Source organism: Micropterus salmoides, unplaced genomic scaffold, assembly GCF_014851395.1.
Source record: "Micropterus salmoides isolate LMB-PRFRI ecotype aquatic unplaced genomic scaffold, ASM1485139v1 Ms_hic_scaffold_21, whole genome shotgun sequence".
NCBI classification, from domain to species: Eukaryota; Metazoa; Chordata; class Actinopteri; order Centrarchiformes; family Centrarchidae; genus Micropterus; species Micropterus salmoides.
This window is the reverse complement of record NW_024041262.1, coordinates 11,405,637-11,424,804: the sequence shown is the minus strand read 5'-3', so window position 1 is coordinate 11,424,804 and position 19,168 is coordinate 11,405,637. Positions and strand designations below refer to the sequence as shown.

Below are 19,168 nucleotides of genomic sequence, written 5' to 3'. Positions count from 1 at the left end.
ATTGCCGTTACCAATAGATTTTTGACGCATCATGACTGCATGCTGACCGTGGCCTGGTTGAAAATGAGCTTGGTTGTAGCCAAAACCTGGTCCGGGCTGCACCATACTCACTGATGACTGCTGCTCATAGGGTTGCTCCAGGTGTCGAAACACATTTTGAAAAGGGAGAAGAAAATAATTTAAAGGAAAGAGAGAAAGACAGAAGAGGAAACAATTATTCAGATATAATCAAATCAAACTGATGCTGGCTGTTTAGCTGATATTGATTTGATATACAGTATAATGCAATACAGGAGAACCAGTCAGTCCGAGTATATCAGGCAACAGAGCATGGATGAATGGACACAACCTGACTCATACTTAAACAAATGTTTTGGTGTGGGTGGTTCATTGTCAATCATTTTCTCTAAAGTGCAGTGAGGGCAGGAGAACACACTCAGCTTTAAAACGGCTAACGACCAAACTGCTTTATAGATAGGAATATTTTTTTGCAGGCATTAGTCACTTCCATGACTAAATGTGCTACATCCTCAAGCAGTCGAGAACCTCTGTTGTATATGTGAATCTGGTATGACAGGGCTGGGAGAGAGATCCATAATGGCTCAGTATTTGTTAATATTTTGTAGATAATGAGTCTAAAACAACCAAAACTAGAACCATTTCCTTCCAATTTCCAACAGTACCTCATTGGAGATGTTGGGAACAATACTCTTGCTCCGGTCCCTCTTGCCTCCGTGACCCCTCTGACCCTGGTTGTCTGATGTAATAGTGTGCTGGGCAGCAGCCAAGATTTCATCCAGTTTATCTTAAACAAAGACAGAACAGGGGCATGTCAGTAAAGAAATGTAGAGAGAGAGCGCATAAAATAAAGGCAGAAACATGAAAAAGAGGATTTCAGTGAGCCTATCCCCTTAAGGTTTAAAAACACCCTTTTACAGTATGACAAGAGTGGTGAGAGTGATTTCTTACTTAATGCCATCTGATAGACTGTCCTCTTCTTATCAGGACCCTGAGAGGACTCGTATTCTGAAAAAGGAGGGGGAAAAAAGAGCATCAAACAGGCTGACTTTTAATTAAAGCTCAGGGGCTGATAGGGGTAATGATAAAGGCTAATATTCACCTGCTTTCTTTTTCCATGGAGAGGCAGCTGTAGCATACATAATTCGGAAAACAGAAATTAGGTATGACTAGAACTGCTGTGTAGTCATGCGTATTAAGCAGATGAAAGGATGAAATACATACTCAGAAACATGTGATGGTGTGAATACTGATGTGATGAGAGGGATGGTGATGGAAATGATAATAAGAGCACACAAATCCATGACTTTCCCACCTTTATCCACTGTACAGTATGCAGCACATTTGGTTCAGAAGAAAAAAAAACAAAAAGCAGTTTGTGACTGATAGCATAAGACATGTATCATTTCACAACATGCAATTGCTTTTATATCTCTTAACTGTAATTATTACCTTTCTTTCTTTACAAGAAATATCTAAAGTGCAAATGAATTAAAAAGCTCCTTCTCCATCGTATTGCTAACAAAAAAATTATATTGCACCTATACTGGATAATTCTCTTGGCTCTCTGCATCAACCTGGTTAATATTTAATGCTGTGTTTCCCTAATAGTGCCCTGATACTGTACTATCATCCTGCAGAAAAGCTGCAAGCCCACCTACTTCAAGTGTCCCTTCAGAAACCCCCCCGAATTCAACTAATTCATGCTGTACTTCCAGACCCCCCCCTCCTCTTTATTCTTTGCATTCAGTCCTTCATTTATACCCTCTATCATCTTACCCATGTCTTCCAGCTCTGATGTCATTGACTTGGAGCGCAGGGCAATGGCAGGAGGAGTCAGTCTTTTAGTCTGCTGCGGGGCTGCCAAGGGAAGACAGCCAAACACAGACTTAATGTTTAGTATTCTCATATATAAACATGCAGTCACTAATGACAACCACATTGCAACAGGCTTTACGGTAAACACGTAATCAGCTTTATCGTCACATCATAAACAGGATGGAAATGACACACGAGGAAAATTTTACTCTTACCTCTCTTTCGAGCAGTGTCCTCCAGTTCAGGATTTCGAGCAACCATCACAACTTTTACCATGAGACTGTTGCCACCCTGTCGGATCATGTTAACCACCTGTCGGTGGCCAACCTTCACTACATTCTGGCCATTCACCTGACAGACACAAAGACACAGAAGGACTGAATACAGAATGAGCTGATGTATTGCATTAATATCCATCTAAATGAAAAAAAAAAACAATTCTTGTTATAGGGAGTTATTGAGGGTCTATTATGACCACTGGTTCACTTATGTTACGCTGTTTTCCATGTTTCCATGTTTCATATGTTGTTGCAGTTTTTCGAAAATTTAGCTTTAAACAAACTAATTTGGTTGTTTTGGCCACGTACACCAGCAATTCAGGCAGCGAATACAGTAAATCACAGTTAAAAAGGCTCAGGCAGCTACATATATGACTCATATTAGGTTGAATACTAATTAGCAGTATGTGTCAGCTTTAATAGAGGTTTGACAATCACCATTTTTAGAACTCGGTTTTCAGAGCAACATATGAGAACTTTTACAAAATGGCCAGAACACTGCTGCCTGAACTGCTGGTGCTTTGTCGATGAGTAAGAGCAGTCACAAGTATAGCAACTCTTCATCAACTCTCTTAAAAATACACTACACACAGTAAAAAAAAATTAATACTAGAAAAATTACCACAGAAATGAAACAATCTTTAAAAAACACTATAGGCCAGATTCACTAAGGCACAGTCTGCAATAAATAGACTTGTATATAACTAAATTAAAAACAAAAACTAAGCAATAGGCTATTTAATGAACACAATCTCTGATTACTGTAACACAAACTAATAGTGCATTGATGTTGTGGCTTGTTTTCATCAAACTTGAATTTAAACTTGACCGTCAATGAACTGTAAAATCACTACAGACTGCAACTGAAGTTTTCTTTGTGTTGTAAAGACATTTAAGTGAGAGTTTGGCTGCATTTACCTCAGCTTTAACGCCTATATCAACACCATCTCCACCTCCACCACCACCTCCACCTCCGTCTCGTTCTCTCTTTCGCTCTTTCGCTCTCTCTTTCCATCCACTGGTTGCAGTGCCTTGTGTACCTTGTGTATATTTTGTGTGTCTTTAATTTGCCTTATACATTGTTTCTCATGAATGTGTGTCTTGCCTCCTAATGTATTAATGATTAGATACATGCTAAAGATTATAATCTCATATATAGAAACAGTTTTTGTGTAGGTGGAGTTGGCCAGAGTAAATATTTTGTCATTAAGTTTATTACGTGATCATTTTAGTTCTGAGCTTAGTGATCACATAGAAATCCCACCTCTGAACTGCACTTAGGAGCTCTCCATCACTTGCAGAGTGCTTCTGGAGGTTCAGAAGCAGGTGCAATCCAGAAGCTGAATGCATAATGAAAACCGCAGCATCATTTTCTCAGTAAATGTGGCTCTATGTGTTTTATCAATTTGGTATTTACGGCAAGGCTATTGTATTGTAAGGTGTTTCTGCCCACCCTGCAAGTGCAGTTCTTTTTTTTGGTGTACCCACTTCTCGTCAGCCTGCCTTCTCTATGTCTTCATTTGCTACATTTCCCAAAATGAGTTGTGACACTCTCAGAGGAACATGTCTGCACACTGTCACAATCATTAGTGGAAAAGGCACTAGTGATATTGAAATGTTTAATCCCTCACTCAAAATAATGCGTAATATTGTGCTTCCTGTGGGAGAATTTGTACCTTAGTGTCTTTTTTATCATGGAGTTCTTCCTATATTGTTTGCGATTTCACCTAACTCTAAAGGGAAACAGTTCTTTGACTATTTGGAAATGAGAAATATACACCACCAAAAAACAATGTGAAGCCAGAAATGTTAGATTTTTTAATGTTTCACCTGAATGTGGCTTATGGGTGTTGTTAAAGAAAAAAAACCTCAGGACCTCAGATTAAATAGTTAATTAGTCCAAAATGCATCTCGTCCTTACCTCAATGAGGAAATCCCCCATCCTCAGGCCCGCCCTCCAGGCCACACCGCCCTCATCGACAGACTCCAGGTACTGCAGCGCAGGAAACGCTGGCGTTGGAGTGAACTCCTCTATAGGAGTCTGAGCTGCAGAGTACATGACAAAAATGATGAGCATGAGTGGACAAATATAACAGGAAGATGGGTTTGAAAATGAGGGAGGGATAGAGAGATTAGAAAGAGAGATAAAGAGCATATGAGACTGAGAAATCTGTAGACAGAAAAATAGGATGTGAATTTTGCAGAAGGTGCTCACCTTTGGCTCCCCTAAGCACAAAGCCAAAGCCCTCATTGTCTTTCTTCTGTAGGAGCACTGTCTTCTCCTTAATGATGTAGTCACTTAGAGAGAGTAAGGAGGCAGCAAAGGGGAAGGGGAAAGGAGGAGAGACAGAGAGAAAAAGAGAGAGAGAATTGGAGAGGAAGAGAGCTATATGACTTCTATAACATATGAATGTCTTATTGTCATGCAAATAATGCATTTTCTGAATGTGGAAAACAGCCACACTGCATCACATTATGAAATCACACTGCAGCAAAAGATAGGCTGGCTTGAGAATGTCATACAAAAAGCGCTGGCGCACAAAAAGGTTGATGGCAGGGATACAGTTAGTGTCACAATGGGAGGAAGTGTATATGAGATGACATTCCACACTATGGACTAATCCAGCTAGAGCTGACAAGTACTGGGCTGGGGGGGAACGGCACATTAGAAAATGTGCACATACACTTCACTGATAATGGAAACTTCCAAATGCACCTAAATCGCAGCATTAGCTTTCACCGCCTCCAGCAGCTTTTGTTAGGATACTGCTTTACCGACTCCAGCACACCGCTACCGGTCATACATGACGCTTGACATTATGTACAAGAAGAAGTCAGACAGACATCTAATCTTCCTCCACAGACAGCTCCTCTTGCTCAAAGACTACAGCCTGGAAGGGCAGAAACAGCAGTCACAGACATTGGTGATGCAATCTTATTATGAGATTGTTGGAGTAGTGTAACAGCTGGCCCAGCAAGCTCCTTCATTATTGTATTACCATGTCTGGGACTTTTGGCCAAGCTGCTTTACAACCCTTTCTCTATACAGGACTGGTTAAATGGACTCCACTCTGCCACACACAGCCACATCTCGTGACTCATTTCTGGACTTGACTTTCTAACAATGTCAATTCACCCTGGTTCTGTTAGAGAGCCCGGGAGCCTTAACCAGAGCTGTGTGATTTATCCCATATATTTATTTCCTAGGCAGCTCATTTCTGTGTTAGTTTGTGCTCCTCAACTTAACTCAAAATGACACTTGACAAATCAAAGTATCTGATTTCCTATAATGGCTGAGCTGTGTATGAACAGGACGAGTAGCCTGGTGGAAGAATGATAGCGCGACTGCCAAAACAATGCAGTAAAAAGGTTCTGGCTATACTCAAGGACATCATTTCCACTGGGAGTTTTTGTCTCAGTGTTAAGGGAGTACAGTTTTTGTCCCTCCCCTTTCAAATGGGAAGTTTGGGTGAATTTGTGTCTGCGTTCACATCGGGACTTTCATGAGAAGTAGCGAATAAAGTTTAATATTTCAGGCACTACTTAGTCTAAGGCTGCATACAAATTCTGCCTCTTTTGCTTGAGTCACCGGACCCAAAATCCCAGAGTGTGGCACTAAATCTAACCTTAACTATCTATAACCTAAAACCTGAACACAACCATTTCATTGGCCATGTAGCAATACGGTCTGCAGCCAGGCTTTATCAGGGTAATTTGGCCATGTACCACATAGAAAATATAAATGTATCCTTTAAAAACGCCAACCTTTAGGTTTTAAGCAGCAGAGCTTGAATCTTTTCGTCGTCTGAAAGAGGACTCCATCAGTCTGACTTCATTCTGCCTCCACTACTTCTGAAACACCCATGTGTATTCTGGTACTAAAATAATAACAGTATAATATTATATTCCACACCATCTCTGACAGTACAGAGCCAGCAAGGTTTTGTGTATTTAATCCGGCAGAGTAATAAAGTTTGGCTGTGGAATCACAGAGGTCCAGCAGAGTCATAAGCGTTGGCCTACAGGCCTGAAGATCCAGACTTCGACACCAAGCCATAACTTTAGCACTGAACAGACGATCGCCAGTTTCCCCTACTGAGGTCCATCCCTTGTGTGTTCTCCATCAATGTTACTGTTTCGCCAACGCACAGCCGCCTTCCAGCCATCTGCTCCTCACACCTCATTCCTTTTTCTCTCACCCTGTCCTCCATCATGCTTTCCCTCTCTGAGGATCAAAGTAACATGGAGTGGGTGGACGGATCTATTGGGCTCTTCATCCGTCCACTTCTACAAGTGGGAAACATGGCCTGCATTAGTCCTCCAGGTGGTTATAAGTTTTTTTGCTGACTTGCAGTAACACACCTGATTTCCTTTACATATCTAAAGCTATTCAATCGGTCTGTCACCACATTGACCACACTTGCTTGGCCAATTAGGGCCATAAAAGCGCAAACGTCCCTGGTGTTGGCTAGTAGGATACATTCCCTCTGAACTGGCTGCAATGAAGCTGGAAGCCTACTAGAGACCAGAGTTATTATGTACCCTCCTGAGTCATCCTCTCCTTTATCCACAATTACTGAGAAAAAAGGCAGCTTTTTAACCATTCATACGCTGAATGTACATGCAGATAGACTGGCTATGTGGGGAAAATACCTACACACCACAAGAGGAACACTTGATGGATGTTAGTGGCACACACTGTGGATGGAGACTTGGTGAATAGATGAGTACATATACATAAATATATGTATACTAGAGATAATCCCACAGCAAACAGGCACTGTGACGTATACACTTATATGTGAAAACCACATATTTTATTCAGTGTGTATAGTCGCATGCACACACTCATAAACACAAATACATGCACACACAGACATGCACAGAAATGACCAGTATCTCAAATTAGAGCTCGAGAGGAACTGATGAACCGCACTCTTGCCACTTATTGACTTATTCACTTTCATCCTCCTGTACGGACAAAATAGCATTTTTAAAGGAGCAGGAATATAATGTCCTGGTGAATGAAAAATATCTGCTTAAAGAAATCATGACTCAAAGAGAATGAAATACACCCACACTGTCTGACTGAAATGCATCAATATGTGCTCCCTTTCATGCACTAACACACACGCACACAGCGTTCAGAGGGAGGAAGACACAGAAATAAACATGCTGCAGAGTCTCCATTCAACAGCCACTTTCGGCCCACAGATATTCACATGCATAGGAAAAATACTAATTTAAGACACGCACACATATACACACACACACACACTCAGAGACACACACACACGCACAGAATACATAGCTTATTAGTCTGTCTTTGAAAAGGCACGGCCTTTCAATAGCATCATCTACCTCTCCCCTCTCTCCATTGTCCTCTCCTCACATCCATAGCCAGCCAATGAATGAGGAAACAGCCGCTACCTGTAAATGAACCACACGCTCCTGTTTCTGGGGCCCAGTGACGGCCACGAAGAAGAGAGGGAGAGAGAGAAATCTCTCTCTCCGCATCCCCCCATTGCCATGTCCCCCCCTCCTCTCTCTCTTGCGCGCTCTCCACCACCTCCTCCCTCCTCCCGCCTCCCTCCTCCTCCTCCCGTGCTCACAGCGAGAGCTCAGCAAGAGAGAGCCGCGAGAGTGGAGGAGAGAGAGCGAGAGAGGTAGGGAATGAGAGGGAGAGAGACAGCTGATCTGCACACTGCATACTTCAGACAAGAGAAAGACTATGTCAAAGCAAGACAGAGAGAGAGAGAGAGAGAGAGAGAGAGAGAGAGAGAGAGACAATGCCAGCGATTATCATAACAGGGAGAGTGCGTGTGTCTCTGTGTGTGCTGGTACATGACAGGAAGAGAGTATAGTTGCAAAAAAAAAGGGAAATGGAGAGCTGGATTTGCGGGGTGGGGGTGCGGGGGATGGGTATAAGGTATAAACATAAGGCGACACAGGGAGAGACAGAGCTCGCATTTACACATCCACTGACTTGTGTATCACAGATATATACGAACAGCTGATTCCCACCCTGGATTCTCTCACACACACACACACACACGCACACACACACACACACACACACACACACACACACACACACACACACAAGCAAACTTTCCTCCTGCTCCCTCTTCTCCTCTAAAGCAGAGCTTTCATCACCACACAGGCTGATAAACACTTTTCATCTCTCTGTCTCTCTCTGAAATAGTAATTGACATTCTCCCTGCAGCGAGGGAACATGCTCCGGATCACCTTGCTCTTAATTGAGCACCACTTCACCACGGTGCTGCAATTACGCTTAACTAACTTAGCACAGGTAATATAACCCCAGTGGCTGCTATTTCCATTTAGAACACAAGCGCAGCTGCATGCAAGTGAATGTCTTTTTTGAATGACAGTGAGAGCTGCTCAGCACAAGGGTAATGCCAGCTCCGATGTGTAAGAGGCTGTAAAACCCAGGGGTGGCGACTGGTAAGTGCTTCTCACTAGCCCAGGGACCTAACCAAAGCTTGGTGTTTCAGCCTCCTCATGACTCATCAGCAGGATGATGTATGTACACACAAAGACACAGACAGGAATACTGTCACACGTAGACAAACTCCCAACCAATCATGCATAGCTTTATAAAACACACTTGCAGCTGCCCGGGGCTGAGCTGCAGCTTCAGAATGATGCCCCCCCCCCCCAAAAAAAAATCTTTCATCATGGCATTATTGTATTCAGTGTAAACAAGCAACCAGAGAGGAGGGAGATGCATGTGCATGGGGGTATCAAAGAGACAAATGCATTTGTCTGGTGGAGCCAAAAGGGGCAGAGCTGAAAATCACATGGCTGCTCTTTGTGCTTTCAGCGCGTGACGTGTTCACACAACAAAACAATGGAGAACAAGTGCTGTTCAGGATCAGCAGAAAACAGACACATGCAGCACGCAGGAAGACGTGAAAGAACAATAGGTGAAACAAGCGAGCACGTACACACCCACATACACACACACAAGAAGCTATTTCAATCACCTTGACTGGCCTCACAGTCTTGCCTTACAGTAATAAACCAGAGAGCAGACAGTTCAGTTGCTGCCCACACTCATGTGACAATCCACAGCTAGAACTACATCAGAGGCGGCAGCCAATCAGGTTTATTTTAGTTTTATTAGTCCATCTATTTTCTAAACTGGAACCCTGTTTAGGGATGCGAGGCACTGGAGCCTATGCCAGCATGCATTGGGAGAGAAGTCGGGGACAGTTCCACAAAAACACAATTGCCCTTTTCCAGCAATTTAGACTTTTAAGTTTTCCTTCAAGGCAGCAGACTCGTTTACTGTGGGACTGATTGTTGTTTCTGCCCCAAATTACTTACAGACCAGTGACAGGTTGTAAGGGTCATAGCAACTTTTCTTACCTTGGGCCGTCAGTACCATCGTAGGCTCCGACAGTGACATTACGGAAAAGCTTCCTCTTGGCTTTCTCACTGCGCGTCTCTGCAAGGCACATGCAGGCAAAACATATGCTCAATTTAAACTTTCAGCTTCTGTCATGACACCTTCACTGTCTTTCTGTAGAAGTGTTGTGTCTGTAGTGCAGCACAAATAAATCAAATATATTTACATCCTGTTTTTGTGCAGCATATGGTTTGCTTGCTGCGCGAACAGTGCAGCTGTGAAAATAGGACAAAAGTGAATGTTCTGTACATGAGCCACTGCTGCAAAAGGGCCTGCTGGTAAACATGATTGTGACATGTGCTGGGTGTTACAGTGACTTCAAGGATAATTCCAGCCTGAGGGAGTATGTAACCCATATTTCAGAATGCCCTTTCTCCAATCCATGTGCTATTTCGTATGATTGCTATGTCTTCCTAACGCACCTCTTGACATTGTTAAATTTAAGAGGGTAGTCTCAAAACTATGAATAACACTTTTTTTCATTTTATACATGATGACACAGGACTTTTTTTAAATATAACTTGACTGTGGGTGAGCAACAAAATCTCTCAGTAGATTACCACAAAGCCCCAAGGACTCTTAAATAGGCTGAAAATGAACAATGGACAGAATAATATTTCAAAATACAATAATGATGGTGAAGCTCCCACTTGTTTTGTCTTACCTGGTCGATTGGTGAGACCCGCCACCTCTTCCACACAGTCCGAAGGAAACCAGCCAGTGCGACCTTTCACTGTTCCCTCCCAGTATCCCCCCTCTCCTACACTTAACACTGAGACAGACAGACAGACAGACAGACAGATAAATAGATAGATAAACAGAGAGACATGGATAGAGGGATAGAATTTAATTTGGGTAATAAATACACTGTCACAAACACTGTTATAATCTTTCCTTCAACCTTCCTTGTTTACCTTTAGCTACCTATTTTATAATAACAGTGTACAATCCACTGAGAACGCCTAGAGAACATGTATTTCTTTGCGATGACTGGATGTGTCTGCTGGTGCTTCTCATTTCTCTTGTTTACAATTCCCTCTTCCCTCATGTACATTTATTCCTTGGTGTTGCTGTTTTAAATACAGCAGATTGTTCTTTTTTTTCTGCATCAAACTGTATTGCAACTGCACTTGAAGTATCTCAACTGTAACATTAATAAACCAATTGATCTGCAGTTGAGAATGTTTAGCTTATTATCTGTTAAATCCAATCCAATCTGTTGAATCCAATGCCAATAGCTGTTTTTTTTGATTACTGTGTTTAAACCCGCAGAACTCACTCATATTCTACCATTTGTAAATGCATGCTCTTGCTCACCTTTAACTTTGTCCCCTTTGCTAAGTGAGAGCTCTCTGTCTCCACTTGCAGAGTGGGCACGAGTGGCCACATAAACCCGCCCTGGCACTGCACTGTACATACGCTTCATCTGACCTCCGCCACTGCCCCCTGAGGTTGCACTACAGAGGGAGAAAGACAGAGATAAGACTGTGTTGCACACTGTGGAAAAACATGTGATACAAAGTGAGATGACATACAGCTTGTCAGGCTACACCAGAGACAGTCAGTCGTTGAGTCATACTAATCAGTCATACCAACAGTGAGAACGCATGCTGCCATCTTGTATTTACTGAAAGTAAACACATTCAATGTCCCTCAATTCTATGCTATAATAATACTCTTAAGTACACATTATTTATTTTGGCAGTTAGTATACTAGAAATTAATTTAGGATGAATGAATGTAATTTAGTATAGGCCTACAAGGAATTGGAATTAGGAATTCACTAAATTCAAAATTGAAAACGTTACAAATAGCAAGTATCATACCTTTTGTGTTACCATATTTTTTTTGTTTATTTTTAGCCACACTAGCAGGCATGGCTCTAGAGATGGGAATGCCGGTCTGTTGGTCAGTCCACTAATTTGGTTAAGACTGAAATATGGAAACTGTGAAACTACTGTATGGGTCAGAACAAAAATCTGATACAGAAATTCATATTTCCTAGATGATGGATTCTAATGACATTTGGGGATCTACCATCTAGCGTCATCATCATGTTACAACGTTTTCATTTGTCCAATACTTTGGTTTGTGACTAAATACCCGCAAAACTAATTTTATTCCCATCATCCTCAGCTTCATCGGGGGCCTTTAGTGCTAATTAGCTAACAGTGTTAGCAGCTAACATTTCTCATTATAAGCATGTTAGCATGCTGATGTTAGCATTTAGCTCAACATACCATGGGACAGCCTCACAGAGCCGCTCTGACTAGCTCCTCCATGTTTGTTGTTTTGTAGGACAACAACATCTCTCCATACCACAAAATATGTGGCAGTTAAAAATAGTACATAGTATGCAACTGAGACACAAATAGTAATTTTCTAGCAAACAGCTGATGGTAAGTGGGCCTTAAAGGACCTGGTCAGAATAAGAACCCAACACCCTCCGTCTCTTTGTGAACACAGTGTATCTCTCCACAGGCTTCTTACCCCTGTCTGCCCCTTGGCTGCCGGTGCCTCTCCTCTGTGTCACTTTGGCCTCCTCTCCCTCTGGATGGGGAGCGAGTACGAGTTCTGGGGCTGCTTGAGCTTCTCACGCCTATGGAGGCCCTGCGCTGGCCCTGCAGAAACACAAAGTCCCACAAAGACAGAGCATCAAAGCTGACCCTGGAACTTACTATAAGTAAAAGACTGAGAAAGCAATGCAACATCATCAAAAAGATCAGCAGATGAGCATGCACCTAATGGTCCTCAGTACCTGTCCTGTGTTGGGATTGGTTGCAGCCTTGTTGGGCAGAGGGTCAGACTGGGTCATGGTGTTATCACTGTTAGCGCGCAGTAGGGGGTGGGAATGAAGTGAGGGGAGAGGCAGAGTGTGGGCACTCTCTTTTCGCTTGGGAACATACTTTGGCGATTCCAAAAAGGGCACTGAAGATGGGTGTGTGTGGTTTATCCGTGAGGGTTCAGAAGTGATGGAGTAAGAAGTAAGAAGGAGTAGGAAGTGAGGAAGGGCAGGGTTTGATGTGACAGGGTGAAATGGAGGGGGAGGTAGATTGTTAGGGGGGAAAAAAGGGAGATTATAAGGGCAAATATATGATAGATTCAGGAAAATACAAAGAAAAGCAGATGTTGGGAACTGATTGTAACACTTGGTAGCCTCTTCAGAAGAGACAGTTTGGCACAAAAGCTTACCTATGTCAGAATCCTTGTGGTTTTTGAGGATTTCCCCAAGTTCAAAGTGACCAGACATTATAGCTATCTGCAAACACAAAAAATTTGAGGTAAGTGTTCTAGAATTTTTATATTGTAATTTCTTTTATTGCGACGTCTCCATCTTCCCCAAAATGACTGATTTTTCTGTTTTTCAAATCTACTCTACAAATGCGATTTCACTTTGAAACCATAATAACAAAGTGTACAGTATTAACTGACAGTTAAACCATTTACCTGAAAAGGGGTCTGGCCATGCTTGTTCTTTGCCTCCTTATTTGCTCCCCTGTACAGAAGAACACGGACACAGCTTTCCTGATCATTCAGAGAGGGAAAGTGATCGGTTAACACCTTCAGAAAAACCATCAATAATACTCAGGATAATGATAGTTTCATTTAAGTGATCTCTTTCCATACTTGCCTTGTTGTACAGGGCAGCAATGTGAAGTGCAGTGTTCCCTGAGGCATTTTGAGAAGAGGTGTCTGCCCCATAAAAAAGCAGATGCTCCAAGTGCTGGGCAAAGCCATTCTGGCACGCCTTTAAATGTGTAGTTGTCAGTATTATAAAGTATAGAAAGAGACAAGTTAAAGTGAAGAGGGAGATTTCATATAGGACTGCTTCAGTACAATAGAATTAGGCAGAAAAGCGAAGAAGATGTAAGATAATGCAAAAGATGTATAAAGAGAAAGAAAAGGAAATAATCTTACATCCACATTTAGATCCATAATTACTCTTACAGAAAAACAGGTCAGAGCCAATTACATTGCACCATGGTAAAAAAGAAAGGAAACAAACATTAAAACAGAAATGTGCCTTCAGCACCCTGAGAGGTTTCCTCATATTTTTCTGCAAGGACTAAAATATCACAAGATATGGACAAAGTAAAGAAAGAAAACACAGAGCACGGCAAAACCAAAATAAAATACCATGACAACCAGCTCGCAGCACAAACGCAAATTTACCAGAATGTCACAGAGACATAATGTAGGCAATGCACCCATATCTACAGTAAGAAAGAGATAATATCCAATGCTCTTTCTGAGCTGGACTCAGCTTGAAATGATGGTCACTTCACTTCAGGTTATCTACATTTTCTATTAAAATAATGATTGTCAGTGCCTTTGCCTCTGAAAGGCTGGTGGGGACGATGAGATGTTAGGATGAAGGGTACCTTATGTATTTCTTCCATTCCAAACTCCTCTTCATCCCTGTGCTATGGAGAAGAGGGAAGGGGAGAGGAAGGAGAGAGAATGGAGAGACGAGTGAGGAAGGCACAGAGGAGAGGGGTGTGAGAAAATGAGAGGGACTGAAGGCAATGGACATCAACCACAGATATAAGACAGGGCAATGTTGGTGCATTGCAAGTTTACATGGCGAGAGACAAAGACCAAGGATGCTGAACGTGAAAATATGAAAGGAAACTATATTGGAATCAATAGATAGATAGATATACAGACAGACAAACAGGCAGACTGTATAGTAGATAGTTTTAAACTGTCCATTGGTACCTGATGGGACTCATCCCAACCATTCTCGTCCCTTGTCCCCAGCCTCGCCCTGTAGTACAGCAAAGTCTCACAGCAGGAAGTTTCACCCCCTATCAGTACTGTGTGGTACAGCGGGGTCAGGCCACAGCGGTCTCTGTAGTTTGGAGACGCACCAAGGGCCAAGAGAGCCTGGCAAGGAGAGACAACAGAAAATAATAACTTTTCTAATGTGTGTGGGTATGTATATTCTGTTATGTGTATATAGACAAGCTGAGAAAGAAGGAGAAAGAAATAAAAAAAGAAAGAAAGAATTGGGAATATATCTGAGCCTTATTTACAAGTGATGCTGCTGCTAACCAATACAATTATATATATATATATAATACAATATAGATTTGAAAATAGATATGGAGAAGGGTAGTATAATTCTATACAGTATACAACCATGTAGTTTGATTATAAAACATCTGATCTACTAAAGAGTGTTATGCTGCATGTTGATGCTGCGGCGGGGATAGACAAAATAATACATACATTGGCAAAGAAACACAGTTCATTTTAAGCAGTTGTCACCTGTAAAAGTGGCATCGATATGTGGTGTTTGAAAGCAGCTCCAAGAGCTCCAAAAAGGCTAAATCTGTTCCCAGTTGCAAGTACATTATTCAAAGCAACTACAGTATGTAAGGCACTGTCAGATGCTTCTAATCATATTTTAATCTAATGACCACCCACATTTGATTCAACATTTGCGATGGTCATTTATTCACTTCAAGACTTTTTATATGAGATGTGTATGTGTCTATGTGTGTTCTTATAATAATCATTAAATGCATGATGTCCACATCACTTGTCCTACTTTAGTGAGTCTGCAATCTGCATGCGACTTTAATTCAAAGTACTTACCAGCAGCCCAGGGTGATTGTGAGCCCTAACGGCTTTATGCACTGCTGTCATGCCGTCTCTGGTTCTAAAGTCCAAATGAGCGCCGCCCTGAACCAGCAACCTGATGCCCTCCACCAGCAGGCCTGACTGCACAGCCACAGAGAGTGGGGTCTCTGACCCACAGAAGAAGGGCAGGAGTAAGGAAGGACGGCAGGTAGAAAGATGAAAGTGAAAGTCCACCCTTAGATACACTTGAAGTATTTCATATTCATCACCAATATCGCTTGTAAAATCATTCATTTGAAAGCAAAGAATGAATCTGTATACCTCTTTAATTTCCACAGTGAGAGTACACACAGGGTTGTGGCAAACTCACCTCCACTGTCAGGGTCATGAAAGTTTGGATCAAGACCTTTATCAAGGACTTTTGCCATTTTCTCAATTGCTCCAGTCTGAATGTAATCCAGGAACTTCTTCAGACTGGCCTGGATGGTGGATGAAGACGGAAAAGGATGTCAGTGAGTGGAAATGAAGACTGTGGCGGTGCTCAGTAGACAAGAGAAAAAATACCTTTGTGCTGAGTTTGGAGAGAGCCTTTTCATCCAGATTTGTCTGTTTATAAACTCTGGTTTTGTACCTAAACTGAGGACCAGAAAAAGATATGTGTGAAACCTGTGATTCATCATACTGCAGCACATTTCAGTTTATCAGTGACAGCGTACATGGAGGAAATATCAAAAATATTTTGTGCAGTAAATCTGTACTTCAGATGGTGTTTGACAATCTGAACATTAAAAAGCAACAAAGAAAAGCTGGGAATTGAAATTGAATTTAGAAAAGATTTTATTGGATTCATAAAATGCTGGCTTGTGCTGTTTTGAACAAAAAGGAAGCTTGATCATATGTAAGGCTGAATTGGTTAAACCTGCCACTAAAATATAAATAGATTCAGTGCTTAAACTGGAAAAAAAATAAGGTGCTACAGCAGTACTCTAAACCAGCAGCATGCAGGAGTATTTTGTCTTTTGTCTGGTTTGATTAATCAATGGCTAACTAGATTATCTGTGTTTACACTTGCTGATCATTTGTAGACATTAGTTAACATATAGCTTTTATTTACAGTTAAGTCAATAGTCAATACCTTTAGATTTCTTTTTTAAAAATTGTGTACACGGAAGCACAGCAAATAAGAGTTAATGGTGATTATTTATTCTAATGGTCATTAAATCTCTTTTACTGACCAGATATGACATCTTGGGAAGATTTCTTTCATCCAAAGCAATAACTGTTCTTAAAAGGCCAGATACATCACAGGATCTGATACGCTGTACAGTCGTACATTTACAATTATTATGTAATCACTGATAATATATCCTTACAGGCTATTTTAACATATATGCCATGGTTTATTCCACTGTGTTTGTTTAAATATATATATATTTTTTCTGTAATTGTTAATTATGTACAGGCAGCAGTAGATTGTTCTTATGCGGTGGTTTAAATGTTTCAGAGCCTTCTCTATCCTGCCAGGAAAAAGAACGAGGTGGTAAAACGTTGGCCTAAAATATTGGCCTAGAGAATCAGTCTTCAAAAACCCAATTAAGTCATAAACATAACATCCTTCCGAAGATGAGTAAACTGAGTTCAGGTGGCTTCCACTTCCTCCAAATGGGAGACTGCGTCAATGAAAATCACCTGACTGATGTCTCCACATTAGTACTGTACTGTGAAGGCAAAACATTTACAGGCTGAGGAGCATGGAGGTGAGAGGCAATGTCTAAGCTTCTATCTAGCAGCTGACAGCTGAACTGATCCACATACTGTACCTCAGACACCCAAAAAGCAGCTGCATATTTCAAGCATCAGACATGTGTTTGGCCTTGATAAAGGAGCAACCTGGCCAAATATACTTACAAAAAAATAACTACATTGTGCTTACTAATAACTGGTGGTACACAGTAAGAACTAACAGCATCCAGAAACTACTGAAGGCTATACCAACGATTACTGGTCCAATTCAAGCATTTGGTGATTCAAAATGGCATTCCTCATGTTATAAATAGATGCGCTCATGGAGCTGTGAGATACATTCTGCTGTGTAGCAGAATTTAGTTACAAGGCTTCATCAGTACAGCCATGTCCTCATCTGGAACCTTGTCAAGAACGTAAACACTCTGCTTTGAAGCCGAATCCTGAGGGCAGGATACTGTTTCAGCCCCACCCAGCTCCTCAGCAGTTACAGCAGCACGGCCACCAGAGGGCACTGTGAGATAACTGTCATTGCACAGCCCACACTTCTAAAAAGTGGAGAAATGTAATATAATTTGTAGGTTACATAATGTACAGAATGTAATTAAATCCAAGATGTGGATGTTATTTTTGCCAAGATTTGTTTACAATTCGTTTACTCTGCTGAACATGGGAATTCTAATAAAAAAACCTTTGAGTAATTTATCTGTAATTATAGTACATTCCCTATGGTTTTTACTTAGTTACGAGCAATAACGTTTCCAAAGTATTGATGCAGTGCAAAAGTTAATGTCATCAAACTCCAAAATCTGCAAAAGATGAAAGATGTAGCCTATATAAGCTGTAGATAAGAACTTTTTTAAATTTATGTATGCATTCGAGGATGACAACAAGGCTGTATTTTCTTTAAGAGCAAAATACTCAATATCTACTAAAACAAACAAAAAATGTCCACATGAAACATCTATGTACAGTAATAAAGAGTACACTTTTGGATACTTTATAGGCTGATTTCAGTACATTTTAGACTCAGTATATTTAAATTTGACAACTTCAAGGCCAACTAATAAATAAATCAAGTAGCCTATTTCCCCACTAGGTTGTTATTCCTGGCAGTTTATAGAAGACAATGAGACGTCAAATTCCTAGACATAACTGTAAAAATAAAATCCCAATATTGACCAAATACTAAATATAGACTTCAGCATCTCCTTGAAATTGTCTCGGGGGGTATTAGTGCTGAAGTGATAATTGGACTCATGACCGCAGTAAATTTCAAGCCACCATTTCTACCTCCATACCTCCAGGTAAGGCACCCCTTTCTCAAAGGACTGTGAGTAATCTCGCAGGACCCTCTCCTCCTCCAGGAACTTGGCATCCCGTCCATCTCCAGCTGGCTGGAAGAGGCCGTAGTTGTAGACGTCCCACAAGGACTCGCTGAGGGAGCAGATGATCTGCTGCTTGGCGCTCCACACTGTGCAGTCCGGATCAAACTGGAGACACCTCTGGCAGACACACAAAGAGAAAACAGGGCAGCCTGGAGGTCAGAGGCCTCAGAGGTGGACATGAGCTAACGTTCCTCTCATCTACACCTACTCTGGAGGCAGAAATAATGATGAATAATAATAACATTTGTAATAATAGTTGGTTAGACTGCAAGGTGTCACCTCTCAAAGCTAAAGGGCCGGTTCAAGCAAAAACAAAAATGGTTGGTTGGAACAGGGCACTGCAAGGTTTGTTGGTTATCCAGAGCAAAGAGGACAATGTTTCCACAAAGAAATGTTGCTGTTGAACTTTTTATGAGATTTTCAACACTCTGAGGGCCATAAACATAATTCAACTCACCTCCATATTCGTGTTTCCAGAGGAAATGGAAGAGATGGACACATTACATTGTTACACTGTTAGATATCATCACAGGTAGGCCTATGTTAAATAACACAGGGTTTGGGGTACATCCAAGCTAATATTTTTAGTCAAAATACTTTAAGTCAAAATAGCAACAATTTCTTTTCTTACCATGCTAATGGACAATCAAGAGGAGCAGCAAGCTAACCAAGTAGCTTATTGGCTGACAAAACTCGTCAGCTAGCTAGTTTACCTAATTTAGAAAGGTTTATTAGAGGCTAAATAGCATTTTAGCTCAGGGCTGCCAACTAACAATTCATTTGGAGTGGGAATTGGTATCGGTGAAGTCAGTGCATGTATGAGTATGCCCTCTGTAATCCTCAGTATAATATGTTTTGCAGCCAAATTCACAATTTTACACAATCAAGGTCAATTGTGAATA

The 19,168-nt window shown here is 41.4% G+C and overlaps 1 protein-coding gene across 1 annotated transcript in view; it reads right to left on the bottom strand.

Annotated features, from left to right (window-relative positions):
* The window catches only part of LOC119916008 (SH3 and multiple ankyrin repeat domains protein 1-like), a 29,296-nt gene that overhangs the window by 4,873 nt on the left and 5,255 nt on the right, over positions 1 to 19,168 (bottom strand). The window contains exons 2-24 of the mRNA XM_038735835.1: positions 18,180 to 18,383; positions 15,700 to 15,771; positions 15,506 to 15,614; positions 15,151 to 15,302; positions 14,269 to 14,436; positions 13,932 to 13,973; positions 13,181 to 13,297; positions 12,997 to 13,074; positions 12,742 to 12,808; positions 12,308 to 12,477; positions 12,040 to 12,170; positions 10,867 to 11,006; positions 10,214 to 10,321; positions 9,510 to 9,588; positions 4,330 to 4,412; positions 4,036 to 4,160; positions 2,052 to 2,187; positions 1,798 to 1,878; positions 1,334 to 1,342; positions 1,121 to 1,147; positions 970 to 1,026; positions 684 to 805; positions 12 to 135 (exon numbers count right to left, since the gene is read on the bottom strand). Coding sequence (XP_038591763.1) covers positions 12 to 135; positions 684 to 805; positions 970 to 1,026; positions 1,121 to 1,147; positions 1,334 to 1,342; positions 1,798 to 1,878; positions 2,052 to 2,187; positions 4,036 to 4,160; positions 4,330 to 4,412; positions 9,510 to 9,588; positions 10,214 to 10,321; positions 10,867 to 11,006; positions 12,040 to 12,170; positions 12,308 to 12,477; positions 12,742 to 12,808; positions 12,997 to 13,074; positions 13,181 to 13,297; positions 13,932 to 13,973; positions 14,269 to 14,436; positions 15,151 to 15,302; positions 15,506 to 15,614; positions 15,700 to 15,771; positions 18,180 to 18,383 — 2,401 coding nt within the window. The remainder of the gene's footprint in view (positions 1 to 11; positions 136 to 683; positions 806 to 969; positions 1,027 to 1,120; positions 1,148 to 1,333; positions 1,343 to 1,797; positions 1,879 to 2,051; positions 2,188 to 4,035; positions 4,161 to 4,329; positions 4,413 to 9,509; positions 9,589 to 10,213; positions 10,322 to 10,866; positions 11,007 to 12,039; positions 12,171 to 12,307; positions 12,478 to 12,741; positions 12,809 to 12,996; positions 13,075 to 13,180; positions 13,298 to 13,931; positions 13,974 to 14,268; positions 14,437 to 15,150; positions 15,303 to 15,505; positions 15,615 to 15,699; positions 15,772 to 18,179; positions 18,384 to 19,168) is intronic.